The sequence below is a fragment of the Acomys minous genome (assembly GCF_964271855.1).
Source record: "Acomys minous genome assembly, chromosome: 8".
Lineage (NCBI taxonomy): Eukaryota > Metazoa > Chordata > Mammalia > Rodentia > Muridae > Acomys > Acomys minous.
In genome coordinates this window covers 36,717,623-36,732,299 of record NC_140489.1, presented here as the reverse complement: position 1 = coordinate 36,732,299, position 14,677 = coordinate 36,717,623, and the positions used below count along the sequence as shown (strand labels likewise).

The 14,677-nt window shown below is 49.9% G+C and overlaps 1 protein-coding gene across 1 annotated transcript in view; it reads left to right on the top strand.

Moving 5' to 3' along the window:
- The first annotated feature begins 10,193 nt into the window (after positions 1 to 10,193).
- Positions 10,194 to 14,677, top strand: part of PLEKHD1 (pleckstrin homology and coiled-coil domain containing D1) — a 32,685-nt gene continuing 28,201 nt past the window's right edge. Inside the window, exon 1 of the mRNA XM_084792289.1 lies at positions 10,194 to 11,113. Coding sequence (XP_084648415.1) covers positions 10,965 to 11,113 — 149 coding nt within the window. The 5' untranslated portion in view covers positions 10,194 to 10,964. The remainder of the gene's footprint in view (positions 11,114 to 14,677) is intronic.

The window sequence follows — 14,677 nt, the reverse complement described above, 5'->3', positions numbered from 1 at the left end:
AAAGGACAGAATTAGTTCTTTATGACCAAATAACACCCCACTGCATATGTCTGGCTGTCCTGGAACTCACTCTAGACCTGGCTGGCCTTGAACTCATAGAGAGCTCCTGCCTCTGCCTCCTGAGTGCTGGGGTTGAAGGTTTGTACCACCCCTGCCCAGCTCCATACACATTTTCTTTAACCATCTGTTGGTAAGTGGCTAAGCTGATTCTATAACTTGGCTCTTGTGCAAGTGCCTCAGTCAGCATGGGTATGTAGGTGTGTCTTCAGTATGCTGAGTTTAATTCCTTCTGGTGCATACCCAGGAGCGCCATAGCCTGATTGTCTGCTAAGTTTTTTGAGGAACCACCATACTGCCTGACATGGTGGTTTAACAGTTTTCGTATCTACAGTGTTTAAGGCTTTCCTTTGGCCTGTCTTTGCCAGAATTTGCTCTTTTCTCTGATGATAGTCATCTGACAGGGTGAGGTGAAATCTTGGTGTTTAGATTTACTTTCCTGATAGCTACAGTTTTTCACATCAAATTTTTTTTCCGTGTGTTTATTGTCAATTTACACATTTTTGGGGTGGGGGTGTCCTTTTTTTGTTTTTGTTTATTTGGGTTTTGTTTTGTGTTTTTGTTTTTTGTTTTTGAGACAGAGTTTCTCTGTGTAGCGTTGGCTGGCCTGGACTCACTTTGTAGACCAGGCTGGCCTGGAACTCACAGAGATCCTTGCCTCTGCCTCCCAAGTGCTGGGATTAAAGGCGTGCGCCACCATGCCCAACCACTTACACCTCTTTTAAGATGTGTCTGTTCAATTCTTTTGTTCATTTGTTGGTTGCATTGTTCGTCCTTTGGATCCTTTTTTAAACAGTTATTTATATATTCTGGATATTAATTCTCTGCCAGATGAATAGCCAGCAAAAGATTTTCTTCTGTTTATAGGCTGTCTCTATTCTGATAATTGTTTCTGTTGCTTTCAGACGCATTTTAATTTGATGTCCCATTTGTTGGTTATTTCTTTTTCTTTTTTCTTTTTTTTTTTAAAGATTTATTTATTTAGCTGTGCGTGGTGGCACATGCCTTTAATCCCAGAAGTAGGTGGATCACTGTGAGTTGAGGCCAGCCTGGTCTACAAAGTGAGTCCAGGACAGCCAAGACTACACAGAAAAACTGTCTGAAAAAACAAAACAAGATTTATTTATTCTTATACAGTATTCTGCCTGTATGTGAGCATGCACACCAGAAGAGAGCACCAGATCTCATTATAGATGGTTGTGAGCCATCATGTGGTTGCTGGGAATTGAACTCAGGACCTTTGGAAGAGCAGACAGCGCTCTTAACCTCTGAGCCATCTCTCCAGCCCTCTTCCCACCCCCACCCCCATTTGTTGGTTCCTAAACTATTATAACATGAGGTATTGGAGGCCTGTTCCAAAAATGTTGCCTTTGAGTTCAGATCTACTACCACCACTACCACCTCCCAAGACAGAGTTTCTCTGTGTGGCCCTTCCTGTCCTAGAACTCTGTAGACCAGGCTAGCTTCACACCCAGAGATCTCCTTGACTTTGCCAATAGGATTAAAGGTGTGCACCACCACATCCGGCACAGATTGCTGCATATGGCAGTGTAGCAAAGTGTGTGCTATTGTATACCATTAGAGTCCCATATGAATCCTGGATGCCCAGGTGCTCTGGGTGTCTGAAAACACCCTCAAGAAAACCTTCAGAGCAGACATTCTGCTTGTGGTCCCTGCCACCTCTGCAGGAGTCTCCTTGGCAAAGTGGAGTGTGTAGTCTTAGGGAGTGAGCTTGTACCTGCCTCGCTTCTAGGACAGGGAAAGCCACTAGCCAAGTAGCCAGCAGCCCTTAGTGTTTGTTACTTCTTAGGAAGACCAGGAGTTCAAGGTCAGCCTTGGCTAATTGAGACCCTGCCAAAGGGAGACGGGATGGGGAGGGAAATATAAAATTCTGTAGATAATTGTGCCACATCAGTGTCCCTTGCCAGGTGCAGTCTGCCTGGCCACCACAGGGGGTAATACATGGATGTGGTGGTTGAGAATTTCTGGGTCTTTTCATTCTAGTGGCTGTTGGGTGATTTTCCCCCCCTCCCCATCCCTGAATTGATGTCTTCCTAAATTCCTGGCAGGGACTAAGGATTCTCTTGTTCCACACTTCTGAGCAGAGCTCAGCAGATGTTCACTCTGCCTCTAGCCTTCCCTCCAAAGCTCCTGTGCCTTCTGCCCCTTAATTAGAAAAAAGGGCATGTCCTAGAGTAGGAGTGGCCTTGCCCGTTGCCCTCCTAAACCTCCAATTATTTTATATTTCATTTTATATGTGTATCTGCGCACCGTGTGCATGTGTAGTACCCTCTGGTCAGAAGAGGGTTTTGGATCCTCTGGAGCCAAAGTTAGGGATGGTTGTGAACCATCATGCTGGTGCTGGGAATTGAACCCAGATACTCTGAAAGGGCAATGAGTGTTCTTAACCACTGAGGCATCTCTCCAGCCCCTGTGTTTCTAGCTCCCCTGCCTGTGGTTTATTTAGCTGGGTCTGCCAAGCTCAGGATAAAAGGTAGAAAGGGGCAGAGAAAGCAGGCCTGTTTTATTCTCATCTGTTTCAGCCTTTGTCCTACTCAATACTTCAACAAGATTGGGTGTGTTTAGGGGATTAGCCTGAGTGTTGGCCATAGGCAGATGTATGTAATACTTTAAGAGCCAGAAGTCAGCCTTGTTTGAGACTTGCACAACATCCCAGGCTAATATGGTGCTGAGTGTTGGAAGCCCCTCTCTGCACTTAGGGCAGGGTCTTACTATGTAGTGCGGGCTGGCCCTGAATTCATGACCCACGGTGCTGAGTGTTGGAAGCCCCTCTCTGCATTTAGGGCAGGGTCTTACTATGTAGTGCGGGCTGGCCCTGAATCCGTCGTCACCCACCAGCTTCAGCCTCTAGTCACTGGGACTGCAGGATGCACCACCACACTCAGGGCCCGCTTTATACTGAGTGAAGGTGGAGCTAACGCTGGTGCCTAACCACTGGTCTCTGGCCTGCTAAATTTTGTAAATCTACAGAGGGACTAACCCCCTAGCTCTCCCTCAGGGAGGTTTTGGGAATGTGTGGGGTTATAACAATAAATGCCTTATGGATTTACTAGCCAAGCTCAACACACCTGCCAGACCCAAAGGAAATGTCCATGCTTGCCCGGCATGGTGGCGCACGCCTTTAATCCCAGCACTAGGGAGGCAGAGGCAGGTGGATCACTGTGAGTTCAAGGCCAGTCTGGTCTACAAAGCGAGAAACCCTGTCTTGGGGGGTGAGGGTGGGGGGAATCCATGCTCTAAGAAGCTAAGTTAATATGTGTAGTGAGAATTTTGGAATTTTGGTTCCTTTAAAAACAGAAATAGAGTATGTTTTCATTTTAATCCTATGTGTGGGATATGGGCTGCTTCACAGCTGCTGACTGGTTTTTGGTTTTGGCAGGAGCATGAATTTGCCAGCTGCAGATAGTCTCTGAGATTGTGTGGTGGCTGGAATTCTGGGGACTTTTCAGAGGGTATATAAATTCTAGGGCAGCTGGATGGTGGTGGCACACACCTTTAATCCCAGCACTTGGGAGGCAGAGGCAGGCGGATCACTATGAGTTCAAGGCCAGCCTGGTCTACAAAGTGAGTCCAGGACAGTCAAGGCTACACAAAGAAACCCTGTCTCAAAAAACAAAAAACAGAAACAAATAAATGCTAGGGCCGTGAGAAACAGGGTGGGTTGTTGGTTGCTGTTAGTCAGAATCTGTTAAGTAGTTGTGTGCAAAGAAGAACCGAGGAGGAGGAGAAGAAATTAAGTGTCCTGACAGCAAAGATCAAACTTGCCCCCAAGGAACTAGAGGCCCCTGATCAGCAGGAAGCTGATGACTTTGCCCACTTCCTGACCCCTGACCTTATTCAGGGATCTCTTCCCTTCCTTGCTACCCTTTTTTTCCTCTCATATCTAGTGTTAGGAGGCTGAAAAGGAAAAGAAAAAGGTCGGAGAAGGATGGAAGAAAGAAGAGCCCATAATGAAGGCTACAGATATGTTTATTTGGATCCAGAGAGCACCCTCAAGGGGCCACAGCATAAGCCTTTCTGGGAAGTCTGCTGCCCAGTGATGCCCTGGGTGTTGGGAAGTGGCAGGGCAGCATGGTGCTCCAGCTACCCCAGAAACATCTACCCTGTAATCCTCTGCTGTGAGCACTTGTGGGCAGTTAGGGCAGCAGACTGCCTGATGATTGCAACGATCTCATCTGCCGACAGTGCAAAGGAGCCATGGCAGGGAGCTCTAGTGGGGTTAGCAGGGTGGCTTGAGGTGAGCTTCCCCGAGGCAGGCAAGCCTTCCTGTAGGGCCTGTGGGGACTCTGACCACCGAGTCAGGCAGCCAGTCTTCCTTGTCCATGTAATGCTCTCGTTGGCCTCCCTTCCCTTCAGCTCACCGGCTTTTGTGCTGCCCTGTGGTGCATGTACCCCACTTCACCTCCTGAGCTGGCTAGTTTTAACTGTCAACCTGACACAAGCTACGGTCACCCAGGGAACAAAAGTCTCCCTGAGGAATTATCTAGATCAGGCTGGCCTACTGTAGGCATCCTGTGGGCGATTGTCCTGACTATTGGTGGTGGATGGTACCATTCCATGGGGTAGGCTCCGGCCTTTGCGAGGACCGAAAGCTAGTGGAGTACAAAGCAAGCAGTTAGACTCTCCGCTCCTGGTTGTTGATGTGATGAGATTGGCTGCATTAGTTGCTGCCTCGACTTAACCAAAATGGACCGTAATTTGGAATTAAAAGCTAAATAAACCCTTTCCTGTGTTGCTCTTTGTCCAGGTATTTTTATCACAGCAACAGAAATGGAATTAAAACGCAGCTCTCCAAGGTTTCTCTGGAGGTAGCCAAGCCTTGCACAACAGACCCTCCTGGCACTAGAGAAGGTGGCACATGTCTGTAATCCCAGCGCTCGGGAGGCAGAGGCAGGTAGATTGATATGAGTTCGAGGCCAGCCTGGTCTACAGAGTGAGATCCAGGACAGCCAAGGCTACACAGAGAAACCTTGTCTCAAAAAACAAACAAAGTCTAATTACAGAGGGAACAGAACGCAACAAAAAGGGTTTCCCAGGGGAATGACATTAGAAATGAGCAGTCAGCCGGGCGTGGTGGTCCACACAGAGAAACCCTGTCTCAAAAAAAAAAAAAAAGGAATGAGGAGTCATGTGACCTGAGTCTATGTAAGACTGAGAAGGAGAGCAGCATTCTAAACTGAGGGAAGAGCAAGTGGAAAAAAGATGCAAAAGTGCGTGACAGCCTGCCAGAGCATCAGAACTGCTGTGGCTAGTGTGTTGGGGAAGGGGGTGGGGTAAGTCCTGATGGGGGCAGGGGTGGGTAGGTGGAGGGGGCCGACTGTGAGGGGTATTATAGCCAAGGTCAGGATTTGGGGACTGGGGTTAAAGCAGTGCTGACCAGCAGAGGTATGATGCCAACTTGTGAGGTTGGCTTTGGGCATTTGAGATCAGATGAGGAACAGCTGGTAAGCCTGGTTTCTAGAGAAGTTCAAGTGAAACATGCATGTGACTCTAGCTGGGAGTGGAGGGCTAGAAAGGCCGGGAGTGCCACGCCCTCGCGCCACACCCTCAAAGTCTGGCATTGAAAAGTGGCTTCCACATCCACTCTCAGGCACTCAGCAGGTTCCATTTTAGAGGAGAAGCAGCCGAGGGCCTGAGACACTGGTCTCCATTTGGTTGGCCAACAAAAGCAGAGAAGCAGCTGACCAGGGGCTGAGCAAAGACGCATCAGTGCAGTAGGCATTTTATGCTTACTACACGCCCTGTCCCTGCCCTGAAGCAAACAGGAGAGCAACAAACACAGGTGAGAAACCCCAAACTGAGCAGACGGGATTGCTGGAATACAAGACTGGGCGAAGATCCACTCTCTGTTACCAGAGTCATCCGAAACTGCTGCAGCAGCCGTTAACGTGGAGTCCAGGATGAGAGCCTGGGCGCTGGAATTAGGGCTAGAAGAGGGAGACACGTGCTGCTGCTCCAAGGCTGGACCTGAAGCCCGGATCTGGCCACTTCTACTTCCTGCCCCTAAAGAGATACTTGTGTGCTGAGGTCGCTCAGAGAAGCCCTTCACTTGGTGTGTGTCTGGAAGCAGTGGAAACGGCGTGGCCTTCATGTGGGGGCTCAAGAACGGAGTCTGGATGGGGAGCGGAAGAAGTGACACTGTGGGAAGAGCCTATTTTGAACGTGCTGCTGGCATTGGCAGCCCAGGCAGTGTGTAAACTCCACAGGGAGTTTTGTCTCCACTTCCCTTGGAATATTTTATTGCCTTTTCCTGGGCTGAGTGTGTGAGCTTCATCCCCCTTAGGTGCCTTTCACACAGGCTTTCCTGGAGGCTGTTAGTGTAGAGTAGCACGTTAACATCCCTTTTGTGGATCAGTGGTGCCCATCACAGGCGCCTGTGCACTAGGATAACAGCCACGTTAAGAAAGCATATGTTGCTGGACGTGGTGGCGCACACCTTTAATCCCAGCACTCGGGAGGCAGAAGCAGGCGGATCGCTGTGAGTTCGAGGCCATCCTGGTCTACAAAGTGAGTCCAAGACAGCCAAGGCTACACAGAGAAACCCTGTCTGTGATTTAAAAAGAAAGAAAGAAAGAAAGAAAGAAAGAAAGAAAGAAAGAAAGCATATGTACCCTGTCAGAAAGCATGGCTGAGCTGTTAGAAGTATCTCTTTGTAGGCTGGAGAACCATCTCAACAATTGGACCATTTATTGCTCTTGCAGAGGACCTGAATTCAGTTCCCTGCACCCACAAGGCATCTGTAAGTCTAGCTCCAGGGAGTCTGACACGCTCTTCCAGCCTCCTCAGGGCTCCTGCCTGCACACAACAAAACTCACTCAACTAAACATATGTACACAAAAATAAATCTTAAAGAGTGGCCTCTTGGGGAACCCTGAGCTGTAGGCAAGTCGTCAACTGAGAAATTCCCAACACGGAGAACACTCAAAGTGCCTCAGCGTGTCCTCCGCTCCCACAGCTTGAGTTCACAAGCTGTGTGCTGCAGGGGAAAGGTCAAATGCAGAACAAATCAAGATGTCTGATTGCTTGTCCCCATTCCTCCTGCATGCACAGGGCCACTATGTTTCAGGAAAAGCCTAGCTGGGTCGTCTTAAGTTCATAACTTTTTTTTTTTTTTTTTTTGGAGACAGTGTCTCATTATGTAGCCCAGTCTGATCTGAAAGGTGGTGAGCCGCCTGCCTCAGCCTCCTGAATCCTAGGGCTACAGAAGTGTTTCTCCTGACTGGTAGACCACTTTAAAAATGAAGACAACTGAATAGTACACCACCTCAGGGTCTTAGAAAACAAGAAGAAGCCAAACTCCAACCCAGAATATGTAAAGTAATAAAACAGAGACTAACACAAAAAATTAAAGAGTTCTTTAGAAAAAAAAATATTTTTGTTTTTCGAGACAGGGTTTCTCTGTGTAGCCTTGCATGTCCTAGACTTGCTTTGTAGACCAGGCTAGCCTCGAATTCACAGAGACCTGCCTGTCTCTGCCTCCCAAGTGCTGGGATTAAAGGCGTGTGCCACCATCGCCTGGCATTTGTTAAAATTTTAAAGATTATTTATATGTGTGAATGTCTTGTCTACAAGTATGTATGTGTACCATATGTGTGCCTGCTGTCCACAAGGTCAAAAGAGGGCACTGCATACCCTGGAACTGCAAGTACAGTTGGGTATGAACCCCCATGTGGGTTCTGAACCCTTGTCCTCTGCAAAAGACCAACTGCTCTTAACCACGGAGTCATCTCCCAGCCCTAAGAGTTAGTTCTTTGAAAAAAAAAATAGACAAGATTGACAACTTTTAGCCAAACTCACCAAAAGAAAAGGAGAAGACTAATGTTAGGGAAATTAGAGCCAGGAATAGTGGCACAAACCTTTACTCCCAGCACTCCAGAAGCAGAGGCAGAATGGAGTCAGGCCATTCTGGCCAGCCTGGAGTCCGGCTGGGCTACACAGTAAGGCACTGTCTCAAAAAAAAAAAAAAAAAAAAAAAAAAGAAAAGAAAAGAAAAAAAGAAAAAGAAAAATGTGGACGATAAATGGATAAATTCCTGGGGACATATGGCTCACCCAAATTAAATTAAGAGCTAGATAAACTGTTTTCATCTTGATTTTTTTTCATTGGGGCAATTAAGAATAAAATGTTCCCGTTAGCCTCTTGTCACAATTAGCTGAATTAAGAAAGCTGCAACCATCACATTAAGAACAGCAGCTCTGCCGGGTGGTGGTGGCGCACGCCTTTAATCCCAGCACTCAAGAGCGAGAGGCAGGTGGATCGCTGTGAATCCAAGGCTAGCCTGGTCTACAAAGTGAGTCCAGGACAGCCAAGGCTACACAGGGAGACCCTGTGGGGGGGGTGGGGGGGAGAAGAGCAGCTTCACACTTCACCAGGAGGTTGGGGGTGCACCTTTAGAAAGCCTGCATTTCCACTCTGGTCTCATTTGAATGTTAAAACTTGGCAATCCTGGCCAAGCATGGTAATTTAACAGGCCTATAATTACAGCATTCTAGAAGTGGAGACAGGAGGATGACAAATTTGAGATCAGGTGGGCTACATAGCAAGATTCTGTCTCAAGAAAGAAATAAAGAAAAGGAAAGGAAAAAGAAAAGAATGCATAGGCAGCCCTGACCTACTTGGTGTGTGGGCCTGGCTTGTTTTGTCTTCCCCAGAACTCTCGGTGTGCATTAAGATTCCCCTCACCTGGGCAGTGTGGCGATGGAAAAGTTTTGCCCACGCCTGACCTGCCTGTTTGACAAGGGAAACAGAATCACTGAAGTGCCTCATTGCTTGCTGCTTACAGTTTTTCTACCCAACATTAACTGCTGTTAGCTGAGAACTGTCCAGCTGTCCAGCATGCAGATGAAATAAGCAAAGATTGGTTTCTCTCTACCGCTGAAGAAACCCATTTCCGTTTCCCCCTTTGCAGCGTGTTTCCCAGGATCCTCTGGGCTCACTCAGCCCTTCCCCTTGAAAATTTTCTCGTGAATGGTTCTACCCATTGGTCACAAGCTCACCTTTAGACTTTACTGCAAGGCCAGAGCTGCTACTGCCCTGCTTCAGGATACCAGGGGCCCTGAGGGGAAAGTTCCAGAACAAACCTCCAACTCTGCTCAGTGCCATAGAGCAGTGGCTGCCGCCACCGCCCCAATGAGATGCCAGGAGTCTGACTCCTAGTGACTACTACTATAGCTGGCACCGTTGCTACTGCCCCATCAGGAAGGCAGCCCAGAAGCCACAATGACCATCTGACGCAAGTCACGGTGCCTTATGGTGCTGCCTTGTGTTTTTCACCTGTAACTCAATGTCCTAGTGCGCTCCAGGAAACACAATACCACAGGCTCTTGGTGCAAGTTTTGTTTTGTTTTTGTTTGTTTTGTAGCAGGACTCCTAAAATAAGGAAAGGGTCCAGGCATCAGGATTATAAACTGGAGCATTAAGCCAACGGTGAAGTGAGGGGACTGACTGAGGGTTGACTAGAGAGGGTGCAGGGACTGGGAAGATGTGTATCTTTGGGCAGTGGGTATATAGTGCATGCATGCATTCAGCAAATGAGCCTTTGAGATACCGCATACTAAGTGGACAAGTATACTAAGCAAGTAGCTTCAATATTGCTTGCTCAGGGCAAATTCATAAAGTCTGAGCGAACTGATTTGGCTCTCAGATCACCCACTTATTTGCAAGCTCTGTTGCAATTTCACTTCGTTATTTCACACGGACGAATCACAGATCCTGAAGGAAGAAAGTGGTTTCACTCAGGGCACACAGGTCAAGACTGCCTCAGAGGGCCAGGGGCTTTTCAACCTAGAGGAGAGCGGCTGGGAGGCTAAAGAGTGAAGCAGCACTCTTTAGCTACACAGAGAAACCCTGTCTCGAAAAACCAAAAAAAAAAAAAAAAAAAAAAAGAGTGAAGCAGTCAACAAATGCCTACACCGAGAGCAGAGCGTAAGTGGACAGAGTGTCTAGCCCTAGGGAGCACTGGAGGCACACAGATAAATCAGGAACACAAACTGCATTGACAGTTTGAGATTGACACTGGGTGCCAAATGCCAACACAGACTGCCAAGGGCTAGGAGAAGAAATCCAATCTGGTCCAGGCAGACTTGGCGGCACAAAGTGAAACCCCACCTGCGGGGACAGGGAAGGGCCACGAACTTCTGCTGGAACCTCTTTTCGAGGAGGGTCCTTGGACACTTACCGAAGTCTTAGCTGGCCTGCACCAAGAGGTAGGAGCATCACGGCTTTAAGGTGAGAATAACACAGGTCCAGAAGCTTGCCTAGCCACATAAAGCCTGAGTTGGAATCTCAAGCCAAGTTCCCTAACACCACGCCCACGTCCAGAGGCGAGCCGGTGTCTGCGGAGTGACTCCTGCCCATCACCAAGCACACCTGGCCGGCGTTTGGATGTAGGCGCGACCGACCGCAAGGAACTGGAGAAGCGTCGGGTGCCTGGATGGGGGGTGGGGAAGTGCAGTGGCCAAATCCCCGGCCGCGAGACAGACCGGGACCCTGCGGATTCACTGAGCCTGGCCCTGCAGCCGGCGCCAGCCGTGATTGGCGCTGGCAGCGGGCCTGAGCGGCTCACCTGCCACTCCCAACCAATCCAGGCCACCAGAATTGAGGCTGCCCGCGCGAGAGGGGGTGGTGGTGGCGATGCTGAGAGCCTGTGGCGCAGCCGCCCTCCCCGCGGAGTTCCCTCCCGGCCCGCGGCGCTCCCGAGCTTCGCCCTTGCCGCTCGCTGGCTGCGCTTCCCGCGCCTCTCCGCTCCGGCTCCCCCGGCTGGGCCGCGCCCCGACGGCGACCGGAGCTTTCTGCGCTCGCCTTGCCCACTGCTTCCCGCCGTCCTCCCTGTCCCTTCCCGTCCCACGAAGCGGGGGGCTCCGCCGGGACAGCGCCTCCGCGACAGGATGTTCACATCCAAGTCCAACTCCGTGTCGCCATCGCCGTCCCTGGAACAGGCCGACGCGGACGCGCTGGACATCAGCACCAAAGTGCAGCTCTACGGGGTTCTGTGGAAGCGGCCGTTCGGGAGATCGTCGGCCAAATGGTCCCGACGGTGAGTGAGTCCCCGCGTCCCGTGAGACCTCCTTTCCCCTCCTTAGGAGGGAGCCCCGGGGCCTCAGGACCCCTTCCACTCCTTTAGTCGCCTCCCTTGCCTCAGCCTTCCTCTGTGACCTTGGCCCGCCCAGCCATTTTCTCTCTGTGCTGTCCCCGACCTGGAAGATGCGACTTTAATTGGTCGCTGGAGCTAGAATGGAATCATGAGCCGGTAGATGCCGGGAATTCTCTGTGGAATGAACTGAGTTCCGAGTCCCAAGTGGCAAGGCTGCATGTAGGCTAAAGAGACTGAGGTTAAGTTGGGCCAGACTGCAGAGATTCTCCTGAGACCTCCACAGCCAGTTCCATCCGTTCCTTGAGACTTTACCACGGCTGGTAGATGGGCGCCACTCTGCTCTATCCATTCGCCCACCCTCAACCTTACACAGCATTTTAGCAAGCAAGACAACTAGCCATTCTGAAATACTCAGGAATGAGGAAAACCACATTCTATAAGAAGTTGTATTGCCAACCCCTCCAACTGTGTCTACACACACACACACACACACACACACACACACACACACACAAACACACACACACCACTAAAATTGGAGTGGGAGAGAGGGTAGACTGGTCCTGTCCAAAGACTGATTTTGGAAAGGTGTTGGGGGAGAACCAGAGCAACCCTGGCCCTATTCTCAGCACCAGGCTCTCTGTCCCCCAACTCCAAATGAAGGCCCCAGATGCCAACAGAGCTTTCTATGTATATATGGCCGTGGTAGGTGCTGGGAGACAGGGAACTCCCAGCCCTGGGCTTGCAGGAGCCTCACAGACCTGGTTGCAAGTGCAACGGGCCATTTTCTGCACAGCTTTCGTCTTCAAGCCAACTAAGATTTCCCACTGGTGTCTAGAAGACTCAGACTTTGTCCTGGCCCCTCCCTGGAGGGTTGGGAGCCTGGCCCCTTCCCATCCCACACCCTGAGTCTGAATGCCTCCGATGCTTTCAGGACCACAGGTAATGTGCACATGGTAGTAGTTACTCTGATGTTCGATTTTGATGAATAATTTAATATTCCGGTAAAAACCTCAGAACAAATGGAGGTGCGGATGGGAGTTCACATTTTTACAGAGCCGGTCTCTTATACTTTTATGACCCCTGCCTGATTTCTCTCAGGGATTTAATGGGATACAGGCTCCCTTGGGTCCAAGTCAAGATTTTCTCTGATGCTTTAAGTGAACGCTCTGAGCAGTGTGAAGGTTATATGAGAGGCTCACAGGGCTGCACTGTCTCAACTGCAGCCACTGAGGGCCAGGAGCATCCTCTCATTGCCATGGTACTTAAGTATGTGGGAGGGGAGGAGCGGGGGAAGGGCTGTGATAGGCTGTGGCAGAATATCCTGAGCTACTGCGTGGAGCCTCTCTCTCCATCGGGTCTGACTCTGTCCCAGTTATTCCTCTATGTCCTCATTTAAGACTTTTCCTAGCCAGGCATGGTGGTGCGCACCTGTAATCCCAGCACTCAGGAAGCAGAGGCAGATGGATCTCTGTGAGTTCAAGGCCAGCCTGGTCTACAAAGTGAGTTCCAGGACAGCCAGGGCTGTTACACAGAGAAACCCTATCTTGAAAAACCAAAAGGGACTTCCTGCAAGGCATTTTCACTGGATTACATCCACTTTGTGGTAGGTGCCTTGGAACCCCAGGCTGCATCTCCTGGCTCCCTTTTTCACTGTGGGTACAGGAGGACCTGGCTCTTGCATACACAGTTGCTTTGGGCCTGATAATCCAAGGCAGTTGGAGTTGGGGCCCTGAGAGTCTCTGCCAGCAGTCCCCACAGCCACCCAAAACAAACCAGACTAAGTCAAAACATTAAGTCCGTGCCAAGTTAATTCTCTGTCCTTTGAAAGGGACTGTCACCTCCGTTCACCTTTAAGAGCTGTCACTGTGCAAAGACTCTCTCTCCTCTGGGTCTCAGAAAACAGCTAACATCTTACCTGCCAGCTCTAGACCTTTGTTCCGGCTCCCTCCATCCCCCGTCTTCCACCTCCAAAACACAATTTTCCCTTGAGTCAGCAATAGCCAGTCAGAAAGTCAGAGAGTACGAGGAGGCTGGGCTGATGTTTTGATGCTTCCCAGAAGGGCCTCTGGGCTCCAGTTTCCCATTTCTGAAGTGCAGTCGCTAGACCCCAGCTAATTAGTGACCACAGGAAGGCTTGGGGCAGGGCAGCCAACACCCACTGCCATAGAGGCTAGTGGGCAGCTGAGGGGAAGAGGCCTGGAAAGGCTCCATGTTGCATTAATAATCACTAGGCAGGATGGAACTGGCTGTGGCTGGCTGAGTTCTATAAGACCTCTCCTCCTCAGGGTTGGTCTTAGGGGGGGAGCTGCCAGGCCCCCACCACCATGTCTACCCCCACCTCGGCCAAACAGCAGTGGGAAGATGACGTCATTCTTAGTTTACTTTCCTGTGGGCAAAGAAAGGGAGTCAAAAGTGTTCACTAACAGAGAAAAGAATTTTGAGAGAGGTCTAGAGGGTAAATTGGCCACCGTCCTTTCCTTCCTCTGGGAGTAGCATGAATGCAAATGCAAAACCTGGGCGGCTGCTGGGCTAATGATGGCTCAGGCCTTTAATCCCAGCACTTGGGAGGCAGAGGAAGGTGGACCTCTGAGTTCAAGGCCAGCCTGATCTACAGAGTGAGTTCCGGGATAGCCAGGGCTACACAGAGAACCCCTGTCTTGAAAAAAACAAAACAAAACAAAACAAAAAACAAAGCTTGGGTGACTCTGAACAGGAGGAGGAGTGGTCTTGGCTTCGGCCAGGGCCAGCAAGGGCTAGGTGGATGAGATGCCCTTCTGTGACCACCATGGTGCCATCCGGGACTCAGCCCACCCTATCCTTGCTGGGAATCCTACACACCCACCCACCTATGGGTGGGTTCCTACCGCCCCCTTGAGGTAACTTTGCCTCCAAGATCAAATCCCATAGCATCCTAAACCCTGCATCTTGTCCCCAGGAGGTGCCGGACCTGGGTGTCCTGCTGTAGGGTGTTGTATAATTTAGGTGGAACTCGGCTCATTCCTCCACAGTTGCTCCATCCATCCCCAACCCAGCCTTCTCCAATCCCTCACACCCATGGTCTTTGTAGGCAGAGCAAGCTACATGTAAGGGACAGCATGGCAACACGGAGGCTGAAGGACATCTCAGAAGGCCGAGCTCCTTCAGATGGACTTGTTACTCTGTTTTCTGAAGCCTGTTTTATTTTTATTTATTTATTTGTTATGTATACAGTGTACATTAGTTCACATTATAGATGGTTGTAAGCCACCATGTGGTTGCTGGGAATTGAACTCTGGACCTCTGGAAGAGCAGACAGTGCTCTTAACCACTGAGCCATCACTCCAGCCCCCTGAAGCCTGTTTTAATTGACACTGTTTTGTCAGTTATTGTGTGCTGACTTTTTAAATTTTTATTTATCTATTTCTATATTGGTTTTTCAAGACAGGGTTTCTCTGTGTGTAGCCCTGGCCGTCCTGGAACTCACTCCGTAGACCAGGCTGGCCTCACACTCACAGAGATCCGCCT